General features: G+C 39.3%; 1 protein-coding gene and 1 long non-coding RNA gene across 2 annotated transcripts in view; one reads left to right on the top strand and one right to left on the bottom strand.

Moving 5' to 3' along the window:
* LOC143695413 (uncharacterized) overlaps nt 1-11473 on the bottom strand; it is a 141567-nt gene extending 130094 nt beyond the window's left edge. The window contains exon 1 of the long non-coding RNA XR_013184564.1: nt 11239-11473. This is a non-coding gene — a long non-coding RNA (uncharacterized LOC143695413). The remainder of the gene's footprint in view (nt 1-11238) is intronic.
* Nucleotides 11474-11499: 26 nt separating this feature from the next.
* CIMIP1 (ciliary microtubule inner protein 1) lies at nt 11500-16746 on the top strand. The gene is made up of 4 exons (XM_054644515.2): nt 11500-11635; nt 12205-12286; nt 13024-13122; nt 14924-16746. The coding sequence occupies exons 1-4, from the start codon at nt 11598-11600 to the stop codon at nt 15053-15055; spliced, it is 351 nt and encodes a 116-aa protein (XP_054500490.1). The 5' UTR covers nt 11500-11597; the 3' UTR covers nt 15056-16746.
* The last annotated feature ends 226 nt before the right edge of the window (nt 16747-16972 follow it).

Genomic DNA, 16972 nt, shown 5'->3' with positions numbered 1-16972 from the left:
ACTTCTACAGTTGCAGATGAGAGGACAAGCTTATTTGAGTCCAGATAATCTTCCAAACTAAAAATATTAACAAAATTTCAATATATCATATTCTTCCTTCAGTCCACAGTACCCTTGCGAGCAATCACTTATTCCCTATAGATTACACCAAGCAACTCTGTGTGGATATGAAGCCAAACCTCCAATCTCTGCTCTCCTTCCAAGCCTCTCTTTGAAAGGTCTTCAGCCTAAAATTTATTATATGGCTTCATCCCAGCCTCTTATGAAAGCTTAATCTCTTAACTGAGCTGCTTGGCTTTTCCCCCTCTACTCAGTTTCCCTGTTTCAAACAAGGACAAGAAAATAACTTGATTTATGCCCACAAAAAGTCAACCAAGAGGCTTCTTATTGTCATTATAGGGATAAGCAACCAGTGTGTAGGGTCTAGATGTAACTGGGCTGCAGTTCCTGACTGCTTCACAAGAAAATACAACAAAGACTACCTTTTCAAAAAGCAATGTACAGTCAAACTGACTTTATTTGCTCTGGCCCAGTTTCTAAAGGCCACAACCAGCCTCTAGGAACACCAGTAATTATGCCAGTGATTTATTTTACACAGTGGGAACAGGATTAAAGGCATTCAAACAAAATTACAAAAACAACTGCCACAGAGAAAGTCTTTAAATTCTGATTTTTTACACCAACCACTGCTTTAAAAAACCACCACTCTTCACCATCTGATACCACATAGAACATTAGGATTCTGTTACTATTACTGTGCTGAAGTATTTTCTTCCAAGGAAAGATACTGGTTGCAGAGACAATTTTTGGAAAAACCCCAGATCAGAAGGAGCAGAATATGCCACTTTCATGATCATCTAGGATATTTTTCCAGCCCTATGACCTTCATTAAAAAATTTCCTACCCAGTCAAGTGATTAAAGTGATGCAAGGTCATGTAGCACTCTCTAGTCCTTAAAGGCATTCAGTCACTCTTTGTGCTGCTGTGTTTGTCCTCTCTCAGTGTTTACCAGCATGGAGATGGCAGCCAGCAGTGCCATGATGGAAGAGTTGTTCATTCTCCTACACCAGTTACACTTCAGTACTAAAAGCTTCTGTTGGCTGACTCTCTTCTTTTGCTACATGATCACAGTGAAAGAGAAATCTTAATCAATAACTCAGGAAAGGCTTCATGGACTGGGGCAGTCTGACACTCCTATCTTCCTCTTGGCATGAGCTGCCTTAGGGCACTTCCAGTCACAGTACCTGTGCTTTGATATATTTTTTACAAATATTGACGCAAAATTCAGTTTATCTTGCATTGGTGTTAATTGTCAAAGTTATTCTCAGCAATAGTTTATTACTATAACTACCACGCTATTTAAAAGAAAACCTCATTTCTTATTACAGAAAAATCACAAGTGTTTTCCAAATCACCTGGTTCACTCTGCCAAATTGGACAGCAAAACTATAAATAAATTATCTTAGGACCAGAGTAAGCTGCTGAGCTTACCTGGCTGCTGGAATAGGGAACTGCCAACATTGAGAGGGCTGGAAGGTTTATTTGTTATTGATTATTACTATTATACATTAACACCCAAATGTCCCCTCTTTCCCCTCACAATTCCTTGAGTTTGAGATTTTACAAAACAGAGATCAACACAGAATTCCTCTCCTGAATACCTAAGAAGGTATCAGGTAAATGACAGAAGTAAGGAAATATTGCTATACCCTCTCTCTAGAACAGAAATGAAACCTTAAATAATTCAACCAGAATAACACAGCAATTACTCTAAGCTCCAAGGAGATCTCAGCTTCCCTGAAGTTGATCCACAGGATCCAGACCCATAATTCAGGTGCAAGACAACTTTTCCACTCAAAACACAGATCAGTCATTATTTCCAGGTGAACTTAGATGGCAAACAGAGCACTCTTCTCTCTGGACATGTCCTTCCCAGATTACAGAGAACTGCAGCTTTAGACACTAAATGAAACCTAATTCTATCATGAATTTGAAACTGGGGACAGGAAGAAAATTGATCTAGAATGCTTTTTTCCTTGATCTTTCCTCTTTTAGGAATTGTACTACTTTTTATATTTTAATTGTTGACTCTCAGATTACTTTAAAGCTTATGTAACTATTTTTTTTAAATCTTGTCACTGTAGACTATATGTGGGGCATAAACTTATTCACTTTAAACTTGGCTTGGTCAAGCCATCAATCTAATTGGTTTGTGAAAAAAAATAAGTTTATAAGATCATGGAAGCTGGAAGTTACATGTGCATACTGGTAGTTACATCTTTTTCCATACAAATTGTTCTATTCCTTGGGGAAAAAAAATTAATCAACAGATTACTGGGAAAAAAAAATTCTAAATCCATGCTTGAGTACAAACAGTTTCCTGACAACAACCACCACCAACATATGCGCACGTACTCTGATACAAAATTGTGATCTCCCAAAAGTTTCTTAAAATTGGCAACACTGCCTCTCCTTATCCAGGACACACTTATAAATTCCAAATCAGATAACTTAGGGCTCAGAGGCAGCACCTGTGTTCTAAGCCATTTGAAATTTCATCTTTCTTAGATCAGACACTAAATTTATATGATCTATACTCAGCTTGCATGATGTGTTTGATGCTTTTATATAAAAACTTCCTTCAATAATGGAGAAATTCTTTTCTCTGAAAGATGGAATTCATCTCAGTTACACAGTAAAAAGCTACAGTTGAATGAATAAAGTACCCTACCTATCAGAGTCCAAAATAAAATAAGGAATTAAAAGCTAATAAAAACTCCTGAACTGGCAACAGCCTTGCAATTTGGTGTTTGTTGGAGAGGCAAAATGTACCTGACATTCCAAAGATTCCTAAAATAATCACCCATGATTAACAGAGTGCTGTGAAAAGCACACAAGGAAGAAACAGTCAGCAGGACACAAACAGCACCATGTCCATAAGGTTTGGGCATGAAATGAAGGCTCATGGTGGATGCATTCCCACATACAGCAAAGCATGGACAAAAAAAACTCTGGAATCACCCAGTTTCTTAAATGGCTTGAATCCTGAAGAATGTAAGTAATTTCCACTGCTGCATTTCAAGGCAATTTCCCTTAACACAGACTTCACCTTATAGTTTTCTAGAAGATTATCTTAAAATGAAATGGAGAATTTTTAAAAGAAAAATAGCTACCAGAAAATTTGAAAGGAAGGAAAGAACTCATACCAAGCAGGGCATTTTCATGTTTTCAGATATTTCCATCCTTTTCTATTTGTTGGCTGATTTGAGCTGCAACATTAAACACTTTGGCAGAAGAGAACAGAGAAAACAGCACCTCTGTCATTATTGCTGCCACCCCATGGACCTCACCTCACAAGCATGAAGAATCTCACCCAGATGAAGTTCTGTCACCATAACCAATGACAAAGAAGCACATCACTCTCACAAATTAAATTTGGCTGGAAGAGTAGCAAAGAAGAAGAGAGTGCCAAGCATATTTTTGTTTTGCTAAATGAAAGGACGTTCTATCATTTCAGCTAGAACCCATATGTCACTCATACCAAGGGATATCAGTAACACATTTCCTTCTGAAGAAAGAACACAATGAACCAATTAATCAAACCTTGGAATGGGGATGAAAATTATTACAGCCATTTGTTAAAATACAAAAGGGCATTAAGAAAATAAACAGCAATATCTGCTATGGTTAATGGAGTGATATTTTCAGTATCCCAGGCTTACAGAAAATTGGCACCTCCTTTCTGGGACTTGAGTGCTTCTGAATGCAGGAGTTTCTTAGCCCTCTTTATGATTCACTAAAAATCAAGAGATAAAATTTATCTCTACCTAACAGGGAGAGATCAGGGATAAGACTATTGAAATAAATGTGTCTGGTCCTGCACTGACTCAAGTCTTTTTCTACAACTTTGTGAGGACATTTTGAAACCCTCCTATTTATGTACTTAGATGACAGGCAGCAGTAGTGTTGGATCCACCTAACTACAGCCTGAAGCTATGAATTTATTTGAAGCTGGCAGCCTAAACTGTCCTCAAGTGAAAGAGGCACCTCCAAGGGGTTGTGAATCCTATGATGGTTGATAGCCCAGAGCAAGAGCCTCATTATTAGACACATAAAACAGGCAATGTAAGCTATACAAAATGGCAGGAAATGGAGAAGCAGTCTCTGTTAATAAGTTTACCTAATGTGTTTCACTAATTTAAGAGTCTCAAAGAGGTCCATGACATCAAGACTGGAGCACTACAGAGATGGAAGGAGATGGAAGACAGAAGACAACACAGCTGTAGAACCACAGCTCCACCTCCTCCCCCATTTCACCAAGAAGTGCAGGTGGGGCATCTGCAAGGACTTTCAATGGATTTTCCTGAAAACCCCTAATGTGATAACACTGGCCCAGCACATTTCACAGGCAGAGATACATCCCTCATGTGAGCAGTGAGTAAACCCTAGTGTGTGATATCTGGAATCAAGGATAGATACACAAATAAGTGAAGCACAGCACTGCAGTCATTTCTGATGTACACCTCTATCACCAGAGCTTTTTCTCCAGCAAAAACTAAAACTGAGACTCTGGAGCACTTAGAAAAGTTTTTCTGCCCTGTTCACTGTCATTTAAAATTTATTCAATGACAGACTGAAAAGCTCCACTAATTTCATTAACAATGAAATATGTTTCTCTTGAAATCTTTTTTCTCAGCAGTAGTAAAGTAAAACTGAAGTGAACCTCAAAGGATGGTGCTGTTCAAGCAAGTCCTGGACAGTTCACAGCCTGGAGCAGATAATTTCATTTTATCACAACACTTCTGTTGCCAAACAGAATGAGAATGAATGACCCTTCCACAAGCAAGAGCACTTCTCCCTAGTGTTAGTGCAGCAGCTGGGCAGCTCCAGGAGAACTGGCCTGGCCCTTGGACATGGCTTTCCTCAGAAGGGGGAACTTTCTCACACAGACACCCTTTAGTTCACTCCTGTGAACTGCTGAGGCATTTCAGACTCCCTGAATGGGTCAGGCCAGAAAGGACCACACTGGGTCATCTGCTCCTGCAGTGTTGTCCCAGAGCTCAGTGCAAATAACCAAGAGACTTCAGGATTTTAGCACAGAAAGGTGTTCCATTGCTTTCAGCAGAAAATCCAGGTGAGTGCTGAGGATTCCAGTTCAAAAGAAATTCAAATTAAAGCCTTCATTCCAAACAGTTAAGCATTAGCATTGCCTGCTTGAATGAACAGTACAAGTGACTAAATGAGATTGCTGAATCTAAAGTTATACATGAGCAGAACCTTTGCAAGAACAAACCCCCAACAAACTAAAATCATCAAATTGGAAAAGCAACACTCAATTTCAATTACACAGGACAAAGCACTGGTGGCTATTGGCCTCCTAATTTAAATGGTGTTTATTTAAAGCCATTAATTAATAGAACCCTGGGATCTCACATAATGTTGCCTGGGTAGAATTTCTGTTTCCACACCATATACACATGAAATTCAAAGTGAAAGGCTTAAAAGCTTAATGCAGTAAAGACAGAAAATATGAAACTTTTCAAATCCTCATTTCTGTGGCCTTTTGCTCACCCCAGTCTCCTATCACTTTTTTTTTCCTTAAAAGACATTATGTGTTAGGAGAGCAAAGCAGCCTGGGGAGGTGATATTTTACCATTGTCTGTGCCATTAATGCAGTTAAAAAATCCTCAGACTGGAAAAATCAGACAGATGCATCTTCCAGGTTCACATGTGCCAACTCCATCTGTTAAATCATTAAAACACAGGCTTGGCAGATTCTGGAGAAAAACACATTTGTTTTCACTATAAAGAGGAAGAGTAAACTTTCTTTCTGTTCTTACCACTCCCCCCTCCCCCATAATTACTTTAATGTGAAAGTCTGCATGAGTGCCTACTATTTAAGATGCCACTGAAAGAGGTTTTGATTGAATTGGGATGTGTATGTGTCAAATTATATGTCATAATCCAGGTTAGTCAAAGCACTATTAAACCAAGGTCTATAGATACATTAAGGTGCTTCATCATTTACCATTTATTGCATATATCATGTTACATCACCTATTTAAAAACTGATTTTCCTTACAGCAATGAACCTGTTCAGGTTAGTTTTAAAGGTGCAGTTTACATAAGGAGCAGCAAATCTGATCAAAGAAAGCTACCAAACCTTGAATGAAGAAACTAATAAAAAAAAAAAAAACCTTTTTTCCAAATCTATAATGAAAAAAATATTTTCTATCTTCAGTATAAAGAAAAGCAACAAGACCCTAACCTAAATTTAATACTAACAGCCTATATTTTTCCAATATCAATACTACTGATTCTGGGAAAAGAGATTTATGCTGTTTCCTACTAGAGCACTGTACAACCATTTTCACTATGGCAACATTACCTATAGTGCATACATCAAAAACCAGTGCATTTTGAGTGCAACTAAGTATAAAATAGGGTGAACCTAGACACGAGTATGACAGTGTGAATAATTTAAACCCCAAGACCTCCCATAGCTGCTATTAAAACAACAGATTGCTGCTGAATGCATTTCTTACTCTTTGTATTCTACAACAGAATGGAATTTCATTCTCCATACTTGTTACTTGAAGTAAAAGGTATCCTATTTAAAGCAAATGTTTGGAATTTTTGTCTTTTTTGTGTTTGCTTACAGTTTTACAGCTATTTTCAACCATCATCTAAACAGAGATTTTCTCTGTACTGTTCTTAATAGCAGAGTACAGAAATTAGAATCTACTGGAGCTACCTTTGCAAAATAAATACATCTTCATAAAGGATATTCCATTGCAGTACCCTGAAGTTTCACTGAGTCATCATCCCTGCCATTCTGTGCAGTAGGGCTCATAAAACAGCCTGGAAACTGAGATCACACTTTGTGTTATGTAACTGCAACCTTTCCTTCTCCCAAAGTACCCACTAAGGGGCTGAAGGAGCTGCTTCTTTCCCAAGGAGAGGTTGAAACATTTCTTTGACTGGAAATTTGTTGTAGTCTTATTGTAAAGCTCCCATATTTTCCCAGTGATTTCTCACGGGCAGCTCCTTACAGCACAACCAACTCCATCTCTCTGCACAGCACAAGGAGCTACCCCACTCTTTTGTAGCACTCTTCTTCTTCTTCTTACTGGACACAGCTGTGGCCTATTAAGGGCAGGCTGTTCCTAATCTTAGGGGATTGGTACAGCTGCAACTCCTCAGGTGTGAGCCCACCTTCTGCACCATCTTTATTTTCTCACATTCTATCCCCCCACAGAAATTCTCCTGCTTTTGGTGATGGGTGGACTGCACCCTCATGTTTCACCCTCCTCCTCTTCCAAACAACTTCTGAAAAACCTGATGGGACTTATTCCAACCAGCTCTCTCTGCACAGAACTGATGGTGCACTCTGTACTCCCCTCCCAACTATTATGCAGTCCTAGAAGTGTTCTTAGAACCTGGGAAAATTGCAGAACCATTGCTTTGAGTCATCCAACACTTCCCCAAATGTCCTCTGTCACATTACCTACGCACCACTCCCATATGGCTGGGGTCTCTTCAGGGAACTGGCTGCAGCTTCTCCACTGGAGATCAACTTCACTTCAGATTTAGTGGAACAGAAAAGTTTTCCTCCAATATTGAGCAATATATTTACAATCTTATCATTTTTATAGTACCAGCATAATTTCAGAGCTGTTCTCAGGCAAGACCAAGCAAGCAGAGTACAACCTGAGTGCACTAAAGAGAAGAAAGAAAACACAGGCATGTTACAGAACACAAAACAGAAAGGGAACTTAAAGAGCTTTCCAACAAAAAGCTGTTATTCCAAGTATGTACTTTCTTTCTAGCAAGTGTTTTAATTTATATACTCAGAGAATGAAGAGGAAAATGAATCCAAAAGAGACAATAACTTCATCATGTGATGGCTACAAATAGAGAAATTTAAACTTATAACAAATACACTCTTAAATTAGAACACACTTAGATGCTGATATCCCTCCACTGCCTGCAATCACCCTCAAGGGAAGCAAAATTGCATGAGACTAACAGAACATTCACTTGTTTTAAAATTTACAGGAGCCTCAAGAAAGTTTCACATGCATTTTACCTCGGAAACAATGTGCTACTTATTCTTCCCAGCAATGATTTTTTACATAGCATTCTGGGATCAAAATGTAATTTTCAACAATAACATATTTTCTGACATTCTCTAAGGAAAAATTACTGGTTTCTTCCCTCTAAAAGGATTTTGAAGGAATAACATCTGTGTTGAGATTATTGTGAATATGTTAAACTGACAGCAAGTCTCTAAGGGGCACTGCTCATTAATGATCTGTGCATAAAATTAAAACTTGAAATATATTTTCCAATCTTTTTTGAATCATTTAAGCAATTCTCATGCAAAGAAACTATTGTGCAGCAATCATATATTTGCAGAGTAGGCAATGAAAGCCATTAAAATGTCCCAGACCCCCTGCCTTTCAGGCAAAAGGAAAAAAGGAGACGCTTTCTGATTTCAAACACGAGCTGTATTGAAACAAAAAAATACTTTCAAAGACCATGAAGAGTTTGATTTCAGTTTATACAATGCAACAAAATTTAAAATTGTGTCTTTCTCCTTCATCTTTAATTCATATGGTGCCTAGGTAGTTCTCCTACCAGCAGGAGAGTTTTGTCAAGTGTTGCCCATTGGCATTTACAAGAAATTTCTGCAGTGGCTACAAGTGGTGGCTGTATTATTTCAAACTGCAGCAGGGCAGCATTCTGCAAACTCCCTGCAAGCACAACTGGGGAGCTGTGCTCTGAGACAATGCCTGGGACTCAGGGATTTTAATGCAAGCTCCTTCTCCAGTCAGAAAGTGGCAAAGGTCTCCATGTCCATAGAACAAACAATTCTGTTTGGAGGGCACGCACACTTCTTCCACCCAGCACAACAGAAATACAAGTGCACCCATCAGGTTTACTGTAAAGCAGTCTCTCATGCAAATCTTTAGTTTGAATAAAAAAGGAATAAATCTGCTCAAAATCAAATAAAATTCAAGGAATTATTGAGTTTTTCAAGCACAGAAATCTGCATAAAGCTGTAGCTGTAAGTGCCATTTTATGGATTAAAAAAAGGAACATATTATCATTGGGAAAACAAACATGCCCTCACTGTTTCAGAAGCCACTGGATAATTACAGCCACAATAAGATGAGAGTTCTAAATTTTGCCACAACATATAATGATTCTAACCAGGCTGTTGGATTACGTTCATAAATGGAAATTCAGGAACTCCAATTAACATGTTCTTGATGTGATAGACTTTAGCAGGGCTTTTTTAAATGAAACCAGTCTGTGTCAATGGGACTTCATTACTTAAATCACAGCAATCATAACAAGGCAGTCTCAGGCTGCCTACATCTGAAATATTATGTAAAAACATTACAAAAAGACACTGAAGTTATGCTCAAATACTCCTTTATAGACTTCCACACCTCACATTGCAAACTGTGCAGCAGCAAACACAACACTGCCAGTACTACCTAATGTTTTTTGGTAAATACTTTCAATGCAAAAGCGTAAGCACAGATACACATGGATCTATAAATAAAAATATAAACACCTCAGCAGAGAGCATCACTTTCAGCGGTTCTGACATTGCTGATGTAGAGGGAAGATTCCAGATTAAAGCAGCTGAAAGAAAATAATAAAGCTGCTCTTCAAATTTTAGATGTGAAGATGGCACCTTGAGAAACACAGGGAACATAGACTGGTGCACCCCACTGCAGTTTTCCTCAGGGATATTTCATTCCCCCTCCCTCACTGCTGTGTGCCATCAATGGAGGGCTTTTATTGCCCTTTTCCACCCCAAAAGCCCAGGCAGAGCCCTGCCAGCCCCTCTACAGAGCTGCCAGCCAGGTACACATGGATCTGGCCCAAAGCACCACAGCAATGTTTGGGACTCCCTGCTCACACACTGGACTTGAACACCACAAAGTTCTGTTTCCACGTTGTCAATGTAAGAAGTTTCATCTCTCATTTCTTCTTGACAAATGCTGGCGCACTTTAAGCCCTGACACAGTAAACTACAGATTTGATTGTTTCATTAACAAAGTATCTTTTTCAAGGAAAGCATCAAAGCAATAAGAAAACTCCTGAGATAAATGTGACAAAGCAGCAGGAGTTAATTAAGTAGGACAATGAGTAAGCATTTATGGGTGTGATAGGAGACCCAGCTGATTTAATTGCGAGCCTAATTATCAATTAGAGAATCAAGAAATGGTGTGTAAGTGAAATATTCCATTTGTTGATACTTTAATGATTTTCAGAGACCCAGAAGAGCAGTATTAATTGCTATTTTAGAACTACAGAAGGCATTTTTATTTTCCTCTTACTCAGACATTCTTAGTACTTCTAAAATAACTAAGAAATGCATATACTCTTGTACTCAAATATTTAAGTAGTTTAGGTACTCTGGATTTTTTTTAAGAAGTCTAGTAATTAAACATTCAAACACACCGCCTCTAAACCACTCAGCTGAAGTCAAAACCTTTCTGCATTTATTTTCTGATAAGGATAATAAGTGCCCAGTAGTGTGAGAGTCCCATTAACTATTTCCAGGGTGTTCACACAAGTCCATTTCCAGACGACACGAAAGAGATTGGGGAGCCATTTAAACCCACGGGGGCAAAGAGCCAGCTGGCTCCACTCATTGTTGAAATATTTTATCCAGCAAATACAAGAAAATAAAATTACCAAAAAATTAATATATTGGAAAACAATGAACCCGTTACAAGCTGTAAATATATTCTGGGTTCTCACATAGAAGCCATAAAGTATGTTAAGATCTTTCTCAGAACTTCTCACATGTAGCTTGTAAAGGACATTTACGAGAAAAAGAGACCAAATAGACACCGTATCACAGGACTGGTGTTGTTCCCCAATGAAATTATCAAAAACCAATTTTGGTGTGTAGCAAGAGGAACCCAGAACAGGACAGCAGATTAAAAAGAAGCTTTCAATCATCTTCACCCAAATGTGTTTTCCTTTCATTTAAAGACACACAAAAAAAATTACCAAGCACTTGCCCTGGCCTCCTGAGGGGCCTCAAGAAAGCAGAGAGTGGGAAGTTTTTACTTGTTTTTCCCCTGAGAAATGGCTGTACTGCCACTAAAAGCTTCCAAAAGACAAGAAAAGGGAATCTTTCCCCTCAATAACTATGTATGCACTTCTCGACATTAATTTATTACGCGTTTTGACACGCCTCCTCATTACCTTGGGACCGCCCCTCCGCCATCTTGTGCCGCCCACACGAGTTCCCGCCCCTTCCGCCCAGCGTGGCTCCCCCGCCGCCATCTTGTGCCCGCCTGAGGGGCCTGGAGGAAGCAATGAGGGGGAATTATTTCGCTTTTTTCCCCTGCGACATGGATGTGGTGCCACCGGAGAGCTCCCAAAGCACGAGAGAAGGGGATCCTTCCCCTCGGTGGGTGTGAGGGCACTTCCCCACATTCCATGGAACACGTTCCCGCCCCTTCCGCCATCTTGTGCCCGCCCACACGAGTTCCCGCCGTTGCCCCGCAACGCCCGAGCGGCCGTGGCGGAGCGCGGGGCTGAGGCGGCGCGGCCCCGGCCCCATGGAGCCCCCCAACTACATAGCCCAGGACAACAACTGGTAACAGCCCGCCCGGAGCGGCAGCACCGCTGCTCTGCGGCTGCTGCTGCCGTCCAGCTTCCCCTCCCGGCCCGCAGCTCCGCGCTGGAAGAGTCCGGTGTTTAAAGAGCGGGTGCGCTGGGTGAAGCGTGCCTGGGTATAAAGTCATTCACATTTAGAGGTGGCTCCAGTGCACCCCTCATGCCCCGCCGGCTGTGGGGTCGGGGCACCTCATCAGCCAACGCAGTAAATGAAAGTATATTTGAAAGCAGCATTGGTGCTTACTTTCCAACTCCCTCCGCTTCTTAACATAATTTAAAAGCAGTGCAGTGTTCCATGCAGTGTTCACTGTTTCACATGCAGTGTTCACTGTTTCGCATCCAGCGTTTCAAACCTCTAGAAAGTATTTTCCCATTAGCTCCGAGCCAGATAGTGATAATTTGTATATAAACGCGCTGCTTTGAGATGGAAATTTAAAGCTTCCAGCTGAAGTGCTGTGCTTTGTGACGTCGGTAGTTGGGGTTGGCATGTTGGAGTTTTTTTTAATGAAAATTTTCAAAGTAATTTTAAATGTTTTGTGTTGGTTTCAGGAAAAACCGTGTTGAAAACGAAAGAGATGCTGCAAAAAGATGGGCTGAGAAATGGGGATTTTTGAAAACACCTCTTGAAGAGGTAAAATTGAATGTCATGCAATATGGCTTATAAGATAAGCAACACATGAGCACAAATTTACTGGACACAAAACTTGAGCACACATTTATCTGGACACAAAATTAAGAGAGCACAGAAGACCAGAAGTGTACTGAAAATGCTTTGTTACGCTGACATCCAAGGTAGCAACTGCATTACTTTTGAAATGGTTCAAATATTCCATTTTCTTCTGAATAAAATACATCAAGTGGTAATTTATATGCTGTGCATATTCTGATATATTTCTCCTGAGAAGCATGACTCCTAATAGTGCTAACAAGTACTAGATGCACACTGACAGGAAAATATTTCCCCTTTGTCTCTCCATATGGTATTTTAAAAATCTAGGGGAAAAGGTTCCAGCTAATTAAATTGTCAGTGGGGGAATCTACAACAAATGAAAATATTTGGAGTGATGTCTCTTCTCAGTGATGTTTAGATATTAGAACACAGTAGCACATGATGTTACATTTGCAATCACAGTATTTCATTGCTAAAGAACAGGATTGATGCAGCCCCTGCATAGTTACAAATGAAGTTTGCATGTCTTCTGAAACAAAAAAAAATTCCAGTAATTTCCAAAGCACTGAAATAAATAATCCTGCTTGAGGGGGAAAGAACGGGAAGGTCATCTGCAACAATGAGGGGAATGGTGTGGATTTCACATATTACAGTATATTTCCAAAGATGAAGAATCCAGTTTTTAAATATGGTTTTAGTTGCTTGGACCTGAAAAGAAAGAAGCTGCAAAGCCCAAGCTCCAGCTTCCAGATCACCTGCAGGTTCGACCTGTGACACCTGTGGAAAAATACATTAAGGTTAGAAAATTAGATTTTAAAATTGCAATACAGCAACATCTGTTTTAAGAAACCACACAAGCTCTGGAAACCAGTTGTCTTATAGAGGGGGGTCTTTAACTAAAGGTCAAAGTAAACTGCATTTGCAAGCCAAACTGTGCTTTAAAAGCATTTGTTTAAGACAAGGAATTGCCCTTTGGATATGGTTGTAATTTTTCTATCTTTATTTAAGAGTCTGCTTTTTGTCAGAGACAATACCACTGTCCTCTTCAGTACCACAAATTAATAAGAAGCCATTTCTAATAATCCAAGTCATAATTATTTTGTTTTGTATGATTTATATGTATATTCAGGGTCTTAAAGCTGTCAAATAGCTGGAGAGTAGAATGTGAGTGATGGTTTAATTTATAAATACAGTGTGTCAGGATCACCAGTGAATAGGGGGAGTCCACTGGCAGCTACAGCAGTGACATTGGGAGAGGAACTTGCTCACAAAAGGGGAAGCAGAATATGCTAATGCAAAGGAAGGTTAGTCCACTTAGAGAAGATTAGGGAAATAAAGGAGATTGGAAGTTCTTACTTGCTGAACTAGCTTTCTTTCAAAGGATTCCAAGGGTGGGGAGAGAAGGTATGGAGGTAGTAAAAGCTTTTATTGAGATTAAATTAAAATAAAAATTAGGAGCTAGTGCTGAGTGTGGTAAAGCAATGCAATGGCTTCATTTCTGCCAGTGCTGCTCCTTGTTCCTCAGTTTTGTCCCACAGCTCCAGTGTCAGTGCAGTTGCAGTCCCAGCCCCTGAGGGTGTTGGTGCATTAACAAATCCTGCAGGTCTCAGCTGCTCCCCGGGCGTGCAGAGCCTGGTGCACGGTGGAACAGAGTTTCCATTTCACCTCAGAACTGGGAGGAAGAGAAGGGCTGGCTGTGATTTAGGTCACCTTTTACATATTCAGAGTGAAGTTTCATACATCCTTTTCAGAAGTGTCTTTCTGCACATTTACCTTGTGGTAACAGTCAAATCTGTTCTCTCTAGGTTAGACTAATAAAAGCTCCTGCAGTCCCCTCCCCCAGACCAAAAGTGGGACATGATTTCCTTCATTATCCTGCTCAGTGGGTGGCACTTTTGGCCATAAAAATTATCTTTTCTGAGGAACTGCTCCACCTCAATATCATAAACATTTTCTAATCTTGGCCAAAGAACAAAGTGAAGCAACTCTGGCAAGAGAACTGAAACATTGTTCTCTTGCTGTGTATTTCTGTGCTAAGTCCCCAGATGCTGAAATGATAGAACGTGCCCAATTGAGATGATTCAGCCAAAGTAAGCACAGCAGTCACTGAGCAGAGTCTGTTGGCTTTTGTTTTGTTTCCTTTTTAGCTAGATTAGTTGCAGATTAACTTGCTGCTCACCCATCTTTTAGAGTAGAAGGAAGGTAGTAGTTCTTGATGTAGAAGCCAGCTTGGTCAGTAATATCTTCAGCACTTGGATTTAAAATTATTATTCCATAGCTGCATTACCAAATATATTGCAGCAAGGAGAAAACACTATTTCTCCTGTTTACTGAAGTTAATCAGTTTTAAAGATGATGATTATCTTCTACTTGAGCTTTTTCCATACATAATAATAATAATACAAAAATTCTAATAATGTTAAGCAATTAAAGCCCTTAGTATTGAACCAACCTTGGAAAAAAAATAATTCCAACATACACTACTAAACAAAGACTTGATTGTTGATTTTAGAACACTACAGTACAAAAGGCAGTGTTGCAGAAACTTCAACCAAAAACCTTTTCATCATTCAGTTTTGCATGTTACTTTGATTTTAGGTGCTTCCATCTCCTCCAGTACCTAAAACGACCCAGGGATTTATTGGCTGGAGATCAGGGGTTCCAGCACTGGCTCTTGAGCACGATTATCAAGTCCAAAGCTGCAAAGGATCTGTCTGTAGAATGAAGTGACCATAGGAGTCTTCTAAGTGACATTATGAAATAAAGAGGCACAAAGATTCATCTGCATTGCTAAGGAAATATCCTGGAGTGGACTGTGTGACTGTTGTGCATTTCTGCTCTTTGTAAAAATCCACAATCATTTTGGTAAAGGGTGACCATTTTCATTTTACTTCATTGAATCTATGGCATCCAGGCTGCTAACTCTGCTTCAGAGCTTCTCCTTTAGAAATAACAATGAATAAACTCAGGTAGAGATCACAGAGCACATACTATTTTTATTATCACTAATAAGACTATAATTTAAAAATATTCATTGGAAATTGGAATGACAGTGCAAATTTTTATAATTGTTTCTCCATGAGAACCTCTACTCATAAAATACTCATAAAATACACTGGGTTTTGTGTTGGGTGTGCCTTGCAGGTATTTTGTGCAGTTACACACATAAATGAATAGTTCCTAGTACAGAAATAAAGTACAGAAGGGCCACAGTGACCAAGAGTCACTTTGAAAAATCAGTTTTGCTGTCAAAACAGGGCTTTTCCATTAGTTGATCAGTATGCAAATGGGTTACAAAGGATTTCTATTCCTTCAGTTGTGTGTATAGCAATATCCAGGAAAGCTGCTCAGAGGCAGCAGAGCTCTGGGGTTACTGGAGGGGCTCCCTCAGTGCCCTGGGTTCACCCCTGCTCCTCACTGTGCACCTGAAGGTTTGCCAGGGTTTCTGGAGACCCAGGAGGAGACTGAGCTGCAGCAAATTTTTTGCTGTTTGCACAATGTAATTCTAACTGGCCAAGGTGTTCACACCAGAAGGTTGTTAAAGCAAAAAGAGCCTCCAGGAAATCAACACAGGCAGCTCCCTCTAACTCCTTATCACTTAGAGGAGAAAGGTTTTCCTCTTGAACCCTGCTGCAGGATCTCCTTTGTGTTCTGCAGCCATCAATATCTCCTGCTTGAGTCAGCACTAAGTCCTTGGCCTTCACAGCAGTAAGGCAGCAGCCAGAGTTTGTTCTTCCCTTCTTCCCAAGAAATGACTCACAATGATCAACATCCCACCTTTTTTTTTTTTTTACATCCATTTCCAAATGCCCACAAAATAATAATATTTTACTTTTTTCCATACTCTTTACAAATAATGGAGAAGTGAGTCATATCCTTTGGAAAGATTACCCAAGAAGGAGAACACATAGCAGAAGTAACTTCAGACACTTTATTTAAAAACCAGAATAAAGAATAACTTGGAATCAGACTCTGGAAATTGAAGTTAAATTGTAGTTTAGCTACTAACCATAACCTGTGTACACTGTTCTTTGGACAACCAAGACAATTGTAAGAAAAATATTTAAATTCAATGTGCTTTCTTGTCATTGCCAGGTTTGTATCTCTTGCTTATTTTAATCATGTGGTATGTGGTTCTTCAGTTTATTTTAAGGTCATAAGATCTTATTCTTGTCTGATTTATATAAACAGGTATAATAATGATTGATATGGCATTTAGTAGCAATTAAATTACATTAATTCAGGCCAAATAAAAGGGGAATTCCACTGGCTTTAAAGAGTTATATTAATAAATCAAAGCACCACATACCCATTGGATGTTTGTATGAAGTGAAATCCAAATCCAGATGAGCATGGTTTGATTTTGAAAGCCAAAATAAATTCTTTGTCCAGCATCTACAGTTGGACATTCCTGACTCTTATTCCAATGTCTGAATATTAACTCTGGCCTGACATTAAGGGTTTTGTATTGTACATTCTATCATTTAAGGTACCTTTACTTCAGGAGATACTTTAATAGACACTAATTTGGGATGTGCAAAGAATATAATCTAAAATTTTAAGTCATTTCTTCATCATAAATCTGTCAGTTATTATTTGTCCCGTGTATTCAGGGTTTTGGTGTTATATGAAACTACAAACCTGACT

The sequence above is a fragment of the Agelaius phoeniceus genome, chromosome 17 (genome assembly GCF_051311805.1).
Source record: "Agelaius phoeniceus isolate bAgePho1 chromosome 17, bAgePho1.hap1, whole genome shotgun sequence".
Classification (NCBI taxonomy): domain Eukaryota; kingdom Metazoa; phylum Chordata; class Aves; order Passeriformes; family Icteridae; genus Agelaius; species Agelaius phoeniceus.
The sequence above is the reverse complement of the archived record's forward strand: the minus strand, read 5'-3'. Positions and strand labels throughout refer to the sequence as shown.

Excerpts from the sequence above, each read along its gene's own strand:
- CIMIP1 (XM_054644515.2), top strand. The coding sequence starts at position 11,598 with ATGGAGCCCCCCAACTACATAGCCCAGGACAACAACTG. Across the intron at positions 12,287-13,023 it reads TGAAAACACCTCTTGAAGAG|TTGCTTGGACCTGAAAAGAA; the intron begins GTAAAATTGAAT and ends ATATGGTTTTAG. Across the intron at positions 13,123-14,923 it reads CTGTGGAAAAATACATTAAG|GTGCTTCCATCTCCTCCAGT; the intron begins GTTAGAAAATTA and ends CTTTGATTTTAG.